At 53.5% G+C, this 12,264-nt stretch overlaps 1 protein-coding gene across 4 annotated transcripts in view; it reads left to right on the top strand.

The window, feature by feature from the left end:
- The window catches only part of TBC1D9B (TBC1 domain family, member 9B (with GRAM domain)), a 41,499-nt gene that overhangs the window by 5,176 nt on the left and 24,059 nt on the right, over window positions 1–12,264 (top strand). For all 4 annotated transcript variants that reach the window (XM_011955968.1, XM_011955967.1, XM_011955966.1 and 1 more), the window contains exons 3-6: window positions 2,775–3,003; window positions 3,919–4,177; window positions 5,779–5,986; window positions 9,333–9,545. In XM_011955968.1, the coding sequence (XP_011811358.1) occupies window positions 2,856–3,003; window positions 3,919–4,177; window positions 5,779–5,986; window positions 9,333–9,545 (828 nt within the window). In that variant the 5' untranslated portion in view covers window positions 2,775–2,855. The remainder of the gene's footprint in view (window positions 1–2,774; window positions 3,004–3,918; window positions 4,178–5,778; window positions 5,987–9,332; window positions 9,546–12,264) is intronic.

Genomic DNA, 12,264 nt, shown 5'->3' with positions numbered 1-12,264 from the left:
TTTGGACTTAGGAGGCAGAAGTTGCAGTGAGCCGAGATCACACCACTGCACTCCAGCCTGGGCAACAGAGCGAGACTCCATCTCAAAAAAAAAAAAAAGAAAATTATTGAAATACTACTGCATGTCAGGATGTGTGGAATGCAGTGAGAGCAATACGCAGAAGGAAATTTAAAGCCTTCAATCTTACAAAAGAAGGAAGGCTCGGCCAGGTGCAGTGGCTCACGCCTGTAATCGCAGCACTTTGGGAGGCCAAGGTGGGCGTATCACAAGGTCAGGAGATCGAGACCATCTTGGCTAACTCGGTGAAACCCCATCTCTACTAAAAATACAAAAAAATTAGCCAGGTATGGTAACGGGTACCTGTAGTCCCAGCTACTCAGGAGACTGAGGCAGTAGAATGGCGTGAACCCGAGAGGCAGAGCTTGTAGTGAGCTGAGATCGTGCCACTGCACTGCAGCCTGGGCAACAGAGCGAGACTCTGTCTCAAAATACGCTGTGAAGAGCATCTGTAAAAAAGCAAAGCTCTAAGGAGAGAGGATGACAAAACAGCCTTAAACCAGTACCTTTAAGAATTTAGACAAAATGGGGCTGGCGTGGTGTCTCACACCCATAATCCCAGCACTTTGGGAGGCTAAGGCAGGTGGATCACTTGAGGCCAGGAGTTTAAGACCAGCCTGGCAAACATAGCAATACCTTGTCTCTACTAAAAATACAAAAAATTAGCTGGGCATAGTGGTGCACACCTATAATCCCACCTATTTGGGAGGCTGAGGCACAAGAATTGCTTGAACCTGGTAGGCAGAGGTTGCAGTGAGCCGAGATTGCACCACTGCATTCCAGCCTGGGCAACAGAGCGAGACCCTGTCTAAAAAAAAAAAAGAAGAATTGAGACAAAATGGACACTTTATTAGAATAATATTTATTAGTTTCCAGTTGCTTCTGCAACAAATTACCATAAACTTAGTGGCTTAAAAGAACACAAATTTGGCTAGGCACTATGGCTCACACCTGTAATCCCAGCACTTTGGAGAGGGATGTTTAGATCGCAACTGCGGTAGCACTGGTGGAAGGAAAGAAAAACCCTTTTTTCTTCTCCCCATTTAGGTTCTTGGCTGGGGCTCTGTTAGAAAAGACAGATTAACAAGAGAAAAACAGAAGTTTACTAATGTGTGTATCTCATATATTCATGGGAGAAACGTGGATGGGTAACTCAGAAGTTTAGTTAGAATTGGGTTTATACAGCCTCTTAACACAGGAACAGTCTACTTAAAGAGCAGTAACAGGACAGAAGAAACAGCTTAGGCTTCCAAGGGCAAGAAACTGTGAGAAGATAAATACATGGGATGAAACTAATGGAGTCAGGTTTGTTTGCAGATGCCTGTGGTGTCATCTCAGGGCTGATAGGAATCTAGAATTGTCTCCAGTAAAGGAGAATGTATATCCAGCTTTTAGGCAGAAAGGGGGAGAGCAGAGAGAACTTTTCCTGTGTTTGCTGCTACTTACTTGCCTTCAACTCAAAATACTTCTTATGTCAAAAATGCATATTTTGGGATGGCATATTCTAGTTTCCTTCCCTGGCTACTCTGAGAAATAGAAGAAATCAGAACAGACCCCACCTTTCAGTCCTCACCTAGACTCGTGGCTGTCCTCGCTGCCCGTGAACAGAGGGATGGGAGGTGGCCCAGCCACCAGCACTGATCTTGACTTACTTTAGTTTATCCTGTAATTGTCTTTCTAGAAAATCGGCGTGTACATTTTGAGCTGATGGCACTACTGAGGACCTGTTTTACCCCAGGAGGCTTGGGGCTGGCTCTGTGGCCCAGGGGGTTGTCTGGGCACCCTGAGCCCTGCAACAATGCCAGCAGCATGAGGGAGTAAGGACAGGCCCTGAACCTGTGGGCCCTGCTGCTGGTTTGTGTGCAGAGCCAAGAGGCGGGAGGCCCCCGGCATACAGGGGGTCAAGTGCAGAACGTCCTCCAGGATGTGATAAGAGAAGCACTTTACAGAACAGAGCTGTGGGGTGATCCCATTTGGGCAAATAAAGGGGGAAAGAGGAAAACACACATTTGCTTGTGAATCCGTCGGTGTTTGCATGTCTGGAAGGAACCAGGAAAGTCACTACAGAGGGCCAGAAAAGATTCCCTTTTCACTGAATACAGTTTTCTACTATATGCATTTTTTTGCCATGTTTATGGATAGTATGTTTCAGTAATTTTACATGAAAATAACTGAAATGTTCATTTTAAAAGTGTCAGGCCAGACACAGTGGCTCACTCCCATAATCCCAGCACTTTGGGAGGCTGAGGCGGGCAGATCACTTGAGCCCAGGAGTTTGAGACCAGCCTGGGCAACATGGCAAAACCCCATTTCTACAAAAAGTGCAAAATTAGCCAGGTGTAGTGGAGTACACCTGTAGTCCCACCTACTAGGGAGGCTGAGGCAGGAGGATGGCTTCAGCTGTTGGGTTGAGGCTGCACTCCAGCTTGGGTGACAGTGAGACCCTGTCTTAATTTTTTTTTAAAGTCTCTGCTCACAGCTGGTGATGACAGTAGTTCAGGGAGTTGCAGGAGCTTTATCTGGAGAGTCACACAGACAGCATCTGTCATCCGTGTGCCTTGACTGCAGCCCAGCAAGAGCCGCTGACTGTTTCCACCTGTGCCTGTAGCCCGTAGACCAAGGTCCATGAGTCCTGGGTTCCCGGGGCCTCTCTGCTCCACGCTGTGACCTGTCCAGGACTGTGCAGGGCAAGCTCTTGTCCTCTTGTCTTCCTCCAGGGCATCATCGCAGAAGAGAACAAGAACCTGCAGCCCCAGGGAGACGAGGACCCTGGGAAGTTCAAGGAGGCCGAACTGAAGATGCGGAAGCAGTTTGGGATGCCTGAGGGCGAGAAGCTGGTGAATTACTACTCCTGCAGCTACTGGAAGGGCCGCGTGCCCAGGCAGGGCTGGCTCTACCTGACGGTCAACCACCTGTGCTTCTACTCCTTCCTGCTGGGGAAGGAAGGTGAGCTAGCCCCTCAGTGTGCCCCAGCCCCCACACCCTCAGCCCCTCCCTGCCCTCAGCCTCCAGATTCTCCATCCCCACATGGCTACCAGAGGGATCTCCCTGAAACCCAAATGCCACCTTCGCAGTCCAGGGTGGGACTGTCCAGCCTTGGCCAGGCATCCACCTGCTCCCAGCCGGCTTTTACCGTGGCCACCACTCGCTAGTAGGGTTCTCCACATGGTGACTCCACATGCCTGCCCTGCCCTCTTCTGCTGAGCTGGTGTATTCGGGCACACGTCTGCCCCGAATTCCTGGTGATTCCATGCCATACAGTGCCTTGGGTGTGTGCCACAGCCCTCATCTGCTGCAGGTCCCTCTCTGCAGACACCCCGGCCACAGGATGCGAGCCTGGTTCCCCAGCAGCTCCAGAAAGAGCCCCCAAGGTCTTAGCCATCCCCAAGCCCACCAAGCCCTCCTCCCTCCTCGTCTCCCTCAGCCCACAGCCTCCCTGTGCCCCCTCCTGCCCTTGCCACTTACCTGTCAGAACCAGGTGGCCAGTCACCTCCCGTCAGCAGGGGCTGGGTCCTGCTTTGTGTTGACCGTGCTGTGCTGTGACTGTTCACACATCAGTGCGCTCCCACTTAGGGGAGCTGCGGGGTGGGTCTTGGTGGTTCCCCTTTGCACATTCGTTCCTTTCCCCTTCAGCCACTGGTGGGGCAGACACCGTGTGTGCTTGGTCTGAAAGGCAGTGGACACCTCAGTGGCCTGGTCCCTCCACATGGAGGGCGTGACCCAGCCCAGCCAGGCCTGGGCATGCAGGAAGTGCTGCCCCCAGAGAGCAGTTCCCTAGGGTGGGTCTGGGGTACAGATGGGCATCAGGAGCCTCACCCTGCCAGGCCCTAACCCGCAGTGTGTCTGTCCCTGCGGGCACAGTGAGCCTCGTGGTGCAGTGGGTGGACATAACGCGTCTGGAGAAGAACGCCACCCTGCTCTTCCCCGAGAGCATCCGTGTGGACACACGCAACCAGGAGCTCTTCTTCTCCATGTTCCTCAACATCGGCGAGACCTTCAAGCTCATGGAGCAGTTGGCCAACCTGGCCATGCGGCAGCTGCTGGACAGTGAGGGCTTCCTGGAGGACAAGATCCTGCCCAGGCCTGTCCGGCCACACAGGAACATCTCAGCCCTGAAGCGGTGCGTTACCCTCCAGGGCTGGGGTGGGCTCATGTGAGCCAGGTTTGTTGACCTTGGCTGGGACCCGCCTGGTCCAAGTGTGTAGACCTGGAGAAGGTGTCCACATTTACCCCTCATGGGCTCCCCACTTGGGAGGGAAGCCATAAACAGATCATTGCAGTACTGTGTGGAGAGGCAGTAGGAGATAGCAGTGATGTCCTGACCACTATTGGGGAGGAGGCTTTTCACACTTTATTCCTCTTGGCCCTACGATGGGAAGGGTCTCTTACCATCCCCTAGGTATCAGACAAGGAAGCTGAGGCACGGAGAGGTCAAGTAAGTTGCCTGAAGTCCCTCAGTGAGCAGTGGAGCCAGGATCTAGCCACCTCAGCTGAGGTGCTCTGACGCCCCCAGAAAGGCTTTGGTGAATCTGGGCTCAAGTGCACGGCCTCCATCCCACCGTGATTGACAGCTCTCCTGTATATCCCGAGACTCTCTGGCCAGAGGACCCTCCCAGCCATGGGACCCCAGGGGTCCTGAGTTTGATGTGGAAGCAGACCTCTGGGTCTGAAGCCAGCCAAGGAGATGGGCCATGTGTGGGTCTGAGGTCCCTGCTGCCCTGTCCAGAGGGTTGATAGATAGGAACACATCATAGCAGCCAGCCCTCCTGGGCTACTTGTGTTTGGGCTTCTAGGTTGTAGCTTATGAGAAACTCAAGAGGCTGGCCAAGATCTCTGAGGTTCCCTGGGTCCCACAGCCAACCTGAGCACAGCCAAATTCACACCCATGTGTTCAGCAACCTCATTCCAACCAGGCCATTTCCTGCATTGCACCCACAGACTATGGTCTAGGCCCAAACTCTGGGGTCCACCCCCAGAAGCAGAAGATCGTGCCAGCATGTTGCCCTTGGGGTATGGGTGCTGGTTGGCCGTGGGACCTTTTGGAAAGAACAGTAGAGATGGAGCGTGGCCATGCTGGCACTGCCAGTGAGGGTGCAGCCAGGCCCTGCTTAGGCCATGGCAGCCCAGGCCAGGCAGGAGGCTCCCTTTGGGGCTGGGAGAGTTTATGTGAACAGAGCCACTGAAGGGGTGGGGCCCTGGGCCAGGCCACTGTCACAGCCATGAGATACACAGGTGTGCACGTCTGTTAGCAGCCGCATGCTTTAGTTTTAGCTCCACACCTCCCTGTGGGGAGCTCCTCACCTCGGCTTCAAGGTGAAACCTGGGGTTAGGCCTGCCCAGGGTGGAAGAGCTGTCCAGAGCCGTCCATCTGAGTGGGGCCAGTGCAGACGCTCTGGGCTCTGCCTGCCCTTCAGTACCGAGGGATGGGTTGCACATTGCCCAGGCCAGCGTCTAGGTGTCCTTTTCAAAGCAGTCTCAGGACACATTGCTTGCTGGCCGCCTCTCTGCTGGTTATGTGACTGTCTCACCTTCTGCCTGGTGACTCAGCGTGCATCTTCTACTGAACTCTCAGGTCCCCGAGCATGACTTCCTCCAGGGGGAACCCCAGGGATCCTGAATCTCATGTGGAAACAGGCCTGGGGAGGCTCCAAGGCTTCCTTGAGAGTGTGCTGGTCCTGACTTTGTCCCCTTTCCTCCTGTCCTCCCATCTTGTTTCCCCAGAGACCTGGACGCCCGAGCCAAGAATGAGTGCTACCGAGCCACGTTCCGGCTACCCAGGGATGAGCGGCTGGATGGCCACACGAGCTGCACCCTGTGGACACCGTTCAACAAACTGCACATCCCTGGCCAGATGTTCATCTCCAACAACTACATCTGCTTCGCCAGCAAGGAGGAGGACGCGTGCCACCTCATCATACCCCTGAGGGAGGTCAGCATCTCCTAGTTGAGAGGCCAGGGCCTTTCTATCCTTGAGGGGTCAGTCAGCTCAGGGACCAGCCTGTCCTGCTCTACCCTGGCTTACTAGGGGCATCTGGGAGGAGGCCGTAGCCCAGACAGCCACATGTCACTCAGTGATGGGACAGGTGGAGGATGTAGGCCGAGTGAGCCCCTCCACAAGCACCTGTCCTGTGGGGGAGGCAGGTAACATGGTGGGGGCACACTGCTTGCCCTCTCGAGTCACTTGCCTAGTGGAGACAGGGTGCATGAGTTTCCGTCAGGCTTGCCTTCTGGGCCCTGCAGTTGAATTTTGGCAAAGCACTGCTCTGTGGCTGGGCTTAAAGGACCCTGTTCCTGCACCAGTCCCACATGTCATTCTCAGAGGCCACCTCACCAGTCCTCTCTGGACACACCACCTTGGCTGTGGCTCGGGCTCCAGCAGGCCACCAGAGGTCGGCTCTCCCCTGTGGGCGGTGTTGGCTCTCACTTGCTCCTTCTTGGGCTTCCACAGTGACCCTGGTGGGAATAAGGCCATCTGCCCTGCACTACAGTGAAGGGGTGTGGACAGCAAGGATAAGGCACCTTGCCCAAATAGAAGACATGAGACTGAGTCAGGATAGGTCCCAAGGACTCCTTTTCCTTGTGGCCAAGCAGGGCACTGACTGTTTAATTATAAGAAGCAGCAAGTGAAATTCTTTTATTTTTATTTATGTATTTATTTATTTATTCTTGAGATGGAGTCTCGCTCTGTTGCCCAGGCTGGAGTGCAGTGGTGTGATCTCGGCTCACTGTTCATGCCGTTCTCCTGCCTCAGCCTCCCGAGTAGCTGGGACTACAGGCATCTGACACCACGCCCGGCTAATTTTTTGGATTTTTAGTAGAGACGGGGTTTCACTGTGTTAGCCAGGATGGTCTTGATCTCCTGACCTTGTGATCCGCCCACCTCGGCCTCCCAAAGTGCTGGGATTACAGACATGAGCCACCGCGCCCAGCTGAGATTCTTTTTATTTTTATTTTTATTTTTATTTTTATTTATTTTTTGAGACGGAGTCTCGCTCTGTCGCCCAGGCTGGAGTGTAGTGGCACGATCTCGGCTCACTGCAAGCTCTGCCTCCCGGGTTCCCGCCATTCTCCTGCCTCAGCCTCCCGAGTCACTGGGACTACAGGCGCCCGCCATCTCGCCCGGCTAGTTTTTTGTATTTTTTGTTGGAGACGGGGTTTCACTGTGTAGACCAGGATGGTCTCGATCTCCTGACCTCGTGATCCGCCCGTCTCGGCCTCCCAAAGTGCTGGGATTACAGGCTTGAGCCACCGCGCCCGGCCCCAGCTGAGATTCTTAAAGACCTTCCTGCCATTTGCACAAATCCCTCAAGGTGTAGCTGTAGCTGAGAATAGGTGTGGGAGAGTTGCTGCCTCGGTTTCCCCAAGAGAAGTCAGAGAGAAGGAACTCAGAAGAGCCACAGCTCTAAAAGCTCCAGGTTGAGAGGCTCAGGTGTGACCCAGACCCCACATTCTATTAGCACTAGGGCCCTGTGGATCTGTCCCGGGCACTGTACTGACCTGGCCCCTGGGCCTAGGGGTCATCCTGACACCTGAAGCTCCATTTGAATTTCTCCTGCTGGGCCTTTGACATCTCAGATGGTAGAACCCTGGTGGAGCTCGGGGAGCAGGACTAGCCCACGCTGGAGGGCTGAGTTTGCTCTGGTGATGAACTCTGCAGCTGGTCAGGGTGGAGGCGGCCAACGCTGACCCCTCAACACACCTGCTCCTCCCCGTTCCAGCCTGCAGGCTCCTGCGCACGCAGCTCACTCTGCTGTGGGTGTAGTGGGCTCTTGAATTTCACTCCCAACCACGCCCTTCCATACTTCCCTTGGGAAGTGACCCCTCTTCCACCCTTTGCCCAGGTAAAAACCACGTATCAGCCTAGATTCCAACCTCTCCCTCCTCCCTGTGTCCTACCTACAGCATGTCTTGCCAGCTCACCCCGCAGAGCTCAGCCCTTCCTCTCCATGGCTGCCACCTAAGACACCGTCATCTCCTTTAGCCACTCCCTAACCACACTTAACCCCCACCTCCACTTTGTTTTTTTTTTTTGTTTGTTTGTTTTTTGAGACAGGATCTCACTCTTGCCTAGGCAGGAATGCAGTGGTGTGATCATGGCTCACTGCAGCCTCGATCTCCTGGGCTTAAGTGATTCTCCCACCTCAACCTCCCAGGTAGCTGGGACAACAGATGTGTGCCACCATACCTAGCTGTTTTGTTGTTGTTGTTGTTGTTGTTTTAACAGAGACAGGGGTTTGCCTTGTTGCCCAGGCTGGTCTCAAACTTTTGGATTCAAGTGATCCTTCCTCCTCAGCCTTCCAAAGTGTTGGAATTACAGGCATGAGCTACCACACCTGGCCCAACACACTTAGCCCCTTTACGACACATCCTCCCACAGCAACCAGCAAAATTTGAAATGTCAGTCAGAGCATGTTGGCAACCTGCTTAGAGTCCTCTAGTGTCTTCTCCCACCTCCCTCCTGTGACCTGTGAGGCCTTCTGTGCGCCTCTGCCCCCTCTCAGACCTGCGCCCAGGCACACCCCATGTATATGCTCACACACAGACATAAAAAGTGCACATACACCCTCCCCCACGTCCCCAGTCATGCTGTCCTGGCTTCTCTGGCCTTCTCTTCCTCCCTCAGGCAGTCCCACCCCCGTCTGCAGGGTGACTGCTGTGCCCCCGCCCATCTCCCCCAGCACTTACCTGGCTGGACCAGGTCTTAGCTCAGTGGCCACCTCCCCTGGGGCCACCCAGCCTTCCCCCTTCCCAGCACTCACCCCTGCTGACTGCTCAGCTGGTGCATCCCTCATCTGTCTCCCTGCCAGGCCTTGGGCTCTGCAGAGGTGCCCGCTGAAAGCCTGTCCTGTGCCCTCCACACCTCAGAAGGGTTCAGAGCCAAGCTCCAGGACCCCTGTTGTCAAAAAGTGTTCCCTGGGAACAAGTGCAGGGGACAGTCCTGCAAGCAAGACCATTTGCCCTGCTTTAGGACAGCCTTCTGAGAGCCAGTGAAGGCCGGCAGCTGGGCTGAACACTTGACATCATCATCCTCAGAACCGCCCTGCACGGCCAGTGTGCTCACCCCCATCGACAGGAAAAACAGGACCTTAGAGGCACAGGCAGCTTGGTCGGGGTTACGTGCAGCGGGTGGCAGAGTCAGAATATAAGGGCAGTCGGGCCACTCACTGCATTGTGCCCAGGAGGGGACAGCTGCATGACAGTCTTCCATTCACAAAGCATGCCCAGCGGCAGGACCTGAGATGCAGACACCAAAAAGAGTTCTTCCACCTTCTCAGGTGACCATTGTCGAAAAAGCCGACAGCTCCAGCGTGCTGCCCAGCCCCCTGTCCATCAGCACCAAAAGCAAAATGACATTCCTGTTTGCCAACCTGAAAGACCGTGATTTCTTGGTTCAGAGGATCTCTGACTTCCTCCAGAAAACGCCATCCAAGCAGCCAGGCAGTATCGTTGGGAGCAGGAAAGCCAGCGTTGTGGACCCTAGCACAGAGGTGAGAAGCCCCTTGGGAGCAGCAGGGTCAGGAAGAGCCAGGGCATGCGTCAGCCTCCCCGCTGGAGCCTGACCCCATGGTGCCTGCTGTGGGCCTCCGCCTAGGGGCTGATGTGTAGGAGCTGGCAAGAGACCCCTAGCCCAGACCCACACTGCCCACCAACATCACAGCCTCTCTGCTCCCCTAGCCACACACCCTGATACTCCTCACTCCTGCTGGGCCCAGTGCCCATGAGGAACCCTCTCTGGCCGTCCTTTCTGCGTTGCTGCTGCACTGAGAGCAAAGCCACACTGTGGAGGCCTATATACTTCGGCTTTGTTCTCATGGCCTTCCCTGCCAGGCTTTCAGTCTGAAGTTCTTGCTGGTAGAACTGCAATATCACTATTGTACCAGCAAACTTAATAATTCCTTAATATCATCAAATATTGTACACATCAAAAAAGTACACACTTCCCCGTGTACTTTTCACGGTTTGATTATTTGAACTGAGACACACAAAAGTCACACATGTCACTGTTGATTGATAGGTCTCTTAAATCCCTTTAATCTATGGACTTCTGTTCCACCTAGTTCTTGTTTATTCTTCCACAGTATTTTGTTGAAGGAATGGGCAACTTGTGCCATATAGTCTCTCATTGTCTGATTTTGCTGATTGCATCCACTGCAGGCGTATAGCAGCAAGCTCCTGTGTCCCCTGTTTCCTTTAAGTTGGTTGAGCAGTGAGACCGAGAGCCATGATCACAATCAGGCTCAGCTGATTTTGGTTCTGGCCGGTTTGCCTGTGGGCAGGCTCAAGGTGCTGTTTACTTCCAACAAGAGATGTCGGGCGACCGGCCACCTCTCTGTGCTACTGTCTGTCATTGAGAATATGCTTGGATCCAGCGGCCAGCGGCACGCTCATTCCATTCCTCCTTTCATCTGGGAGCTGAAATTCTCCCAAAGAGGGAAGCTGACCCCAGGCACGGTTCATAGAGGAAAGGCAGAATACATCTTTTACTCTTCCTTCTTAATCTCCAGTTGTCAAAATAATGATGAGTTGGTTTTCTAGTGCCTTCCACATGTGACCAGTGAGTTTTTTGGTTTACTTTTTATTGTAATTATGAACGTATGGATTTAAGCAACTTGATGTGTGTCTTTCCACTGGAATCACTATGCTTATTCTGTATGTGGCCAGAGGGGCTCATCTGGGCTGGCGCTGAGAGTCCCTGGGCACAACACTGGTCGTCTTTGATTCCTTGCTTTCTGGTGTGACAAGATGGATGTGCTGCTTCTGTTGTTGAGTCTGAATTTGCAAAAACATTTGGCCATTAGAAGAGTCCATATATAAATTCACAGATCGAGACCATCCTGGCTAACACGGTGAAACCCCGTCTCTACTAAAAAATACAAAAAACTAGCCGGGCGAGGTGGCGGGCGCCTGTAGTCCCAGCTACTCGGAGGCTGAGGCAGGAGAATGGCATAAACCCGGGAGGCGGAGCTTGCAGTGAGCTGAGATGCGGCCACTGCACTCCAGCCGGGGCGACAGAGCGAGACTCTGTCTCAAAAAAAAACTCACAGATCCAGCTTCTCTGGAAAAATCAGTGCCCAGCCCTGCAGGCCCCGTCTCATTGGGCAACAGGCATGGGAGCTGTGGCTGCACGTGTCCTCAGTGCTCTAGAACCGTGTGTGGTCTGGCCCAGGCAGGCCTTTACATTGTCCGCCCCAATAATAGATGCTAAATAAATTACTACATAGATGAGTGGGTGGGAAGGGGTGGGCAGAATCAGTGTGGATTGGAGATATTAAGAAAGGTGTGGAGGAGATTGGGCTTCATCTGGGATTTCAAGAAAGAGTGAAGTTGGATTGAGTGGCAGGGGCAGTGAACAGGGTGGTCAAGCCTCCTCTGCCTCCATGAGGCCCCACACTTCCTGAAAGCTGAGTAAACACCACTCTTGGCCCCTCCCAGGCACTCGGCTTCATGTATGCAAACACATTTTATTGCATTCCTGTTAGGTGCCAGCTGCTATTCTAGGCCCCAGGAGTAGAACAGTGAACACATCAGACAGGGTGCATGTTCACTTAGAGCTAATAGTCCAGTGAGGGAGACAGTAAGCAAATAAACATACAATATGTCAGGCAGTGATAAGGGCTGTGGGTTGAAATAAAGCAGGATGAGGGGATCAGGAGTGCCAGAGGAAAGAAGGGGGCTCCATTTTCTCTCTGTTACTCATGGGTGACCTCTTTGATCAGGCAGCACTGAAGGAGAAACTTGAAAGAAGCAGAGGAACCAGCCATAGTGTGTCTGGGGCAGAGTGTTGGAGGCAGAGAGCACAGCAAGCTGGGAGACAGGATTGGGCATGGCACGGGCTCCTGGGACCAGGGCTTAGGAGACTGACCAGGTGTAGGAGGTGAGACCAGAGAGGTGGCAGAAGGCCAAGTCACCGAAAGTCCGTAGACCCTGTGAGTGCTGCAGCTTTGACTCTAGGTGAGATGAGAAGCCAGTGAAGAGTCATGACCAGAGGAGGGCAGGACCTGTTTACGTGTTAATGGGGTTACTGAGGCCGCCCACGTTGACAGTGGATTAGAGGTGCCCCGTGTAGTACAGCAGCCACGTGTGGCCGTGGAGCACTGGAAACCCAGCAGGTCCCAGTGGAAATGTACGGTAAGTGTTCACTATATGTGGGTTTTGGAGACTTAGTATGAAAAGAAAAACATAAAATATCTCCCTTTTTTTTTTTTT

This window comes from Colobus angolensis, unplaced genomic scaffold (genome assembly GCF_000951035.1).
Source record: "Colobus angolensis palliatus isolate OR3802 unplaced genomic scaffold, Cang.pa_1.0 Scaffold404, whole genome shotgun sequence".
Lineage (NCBI taxonomy): Eukaryota > Metazoa > Chordata > Mammalia > Primates > Cercopithecidae > Colobus > Colobus angolensis.
This window is presented reverse-complemented; position numbering and strand designations above follow the sequence as displayed.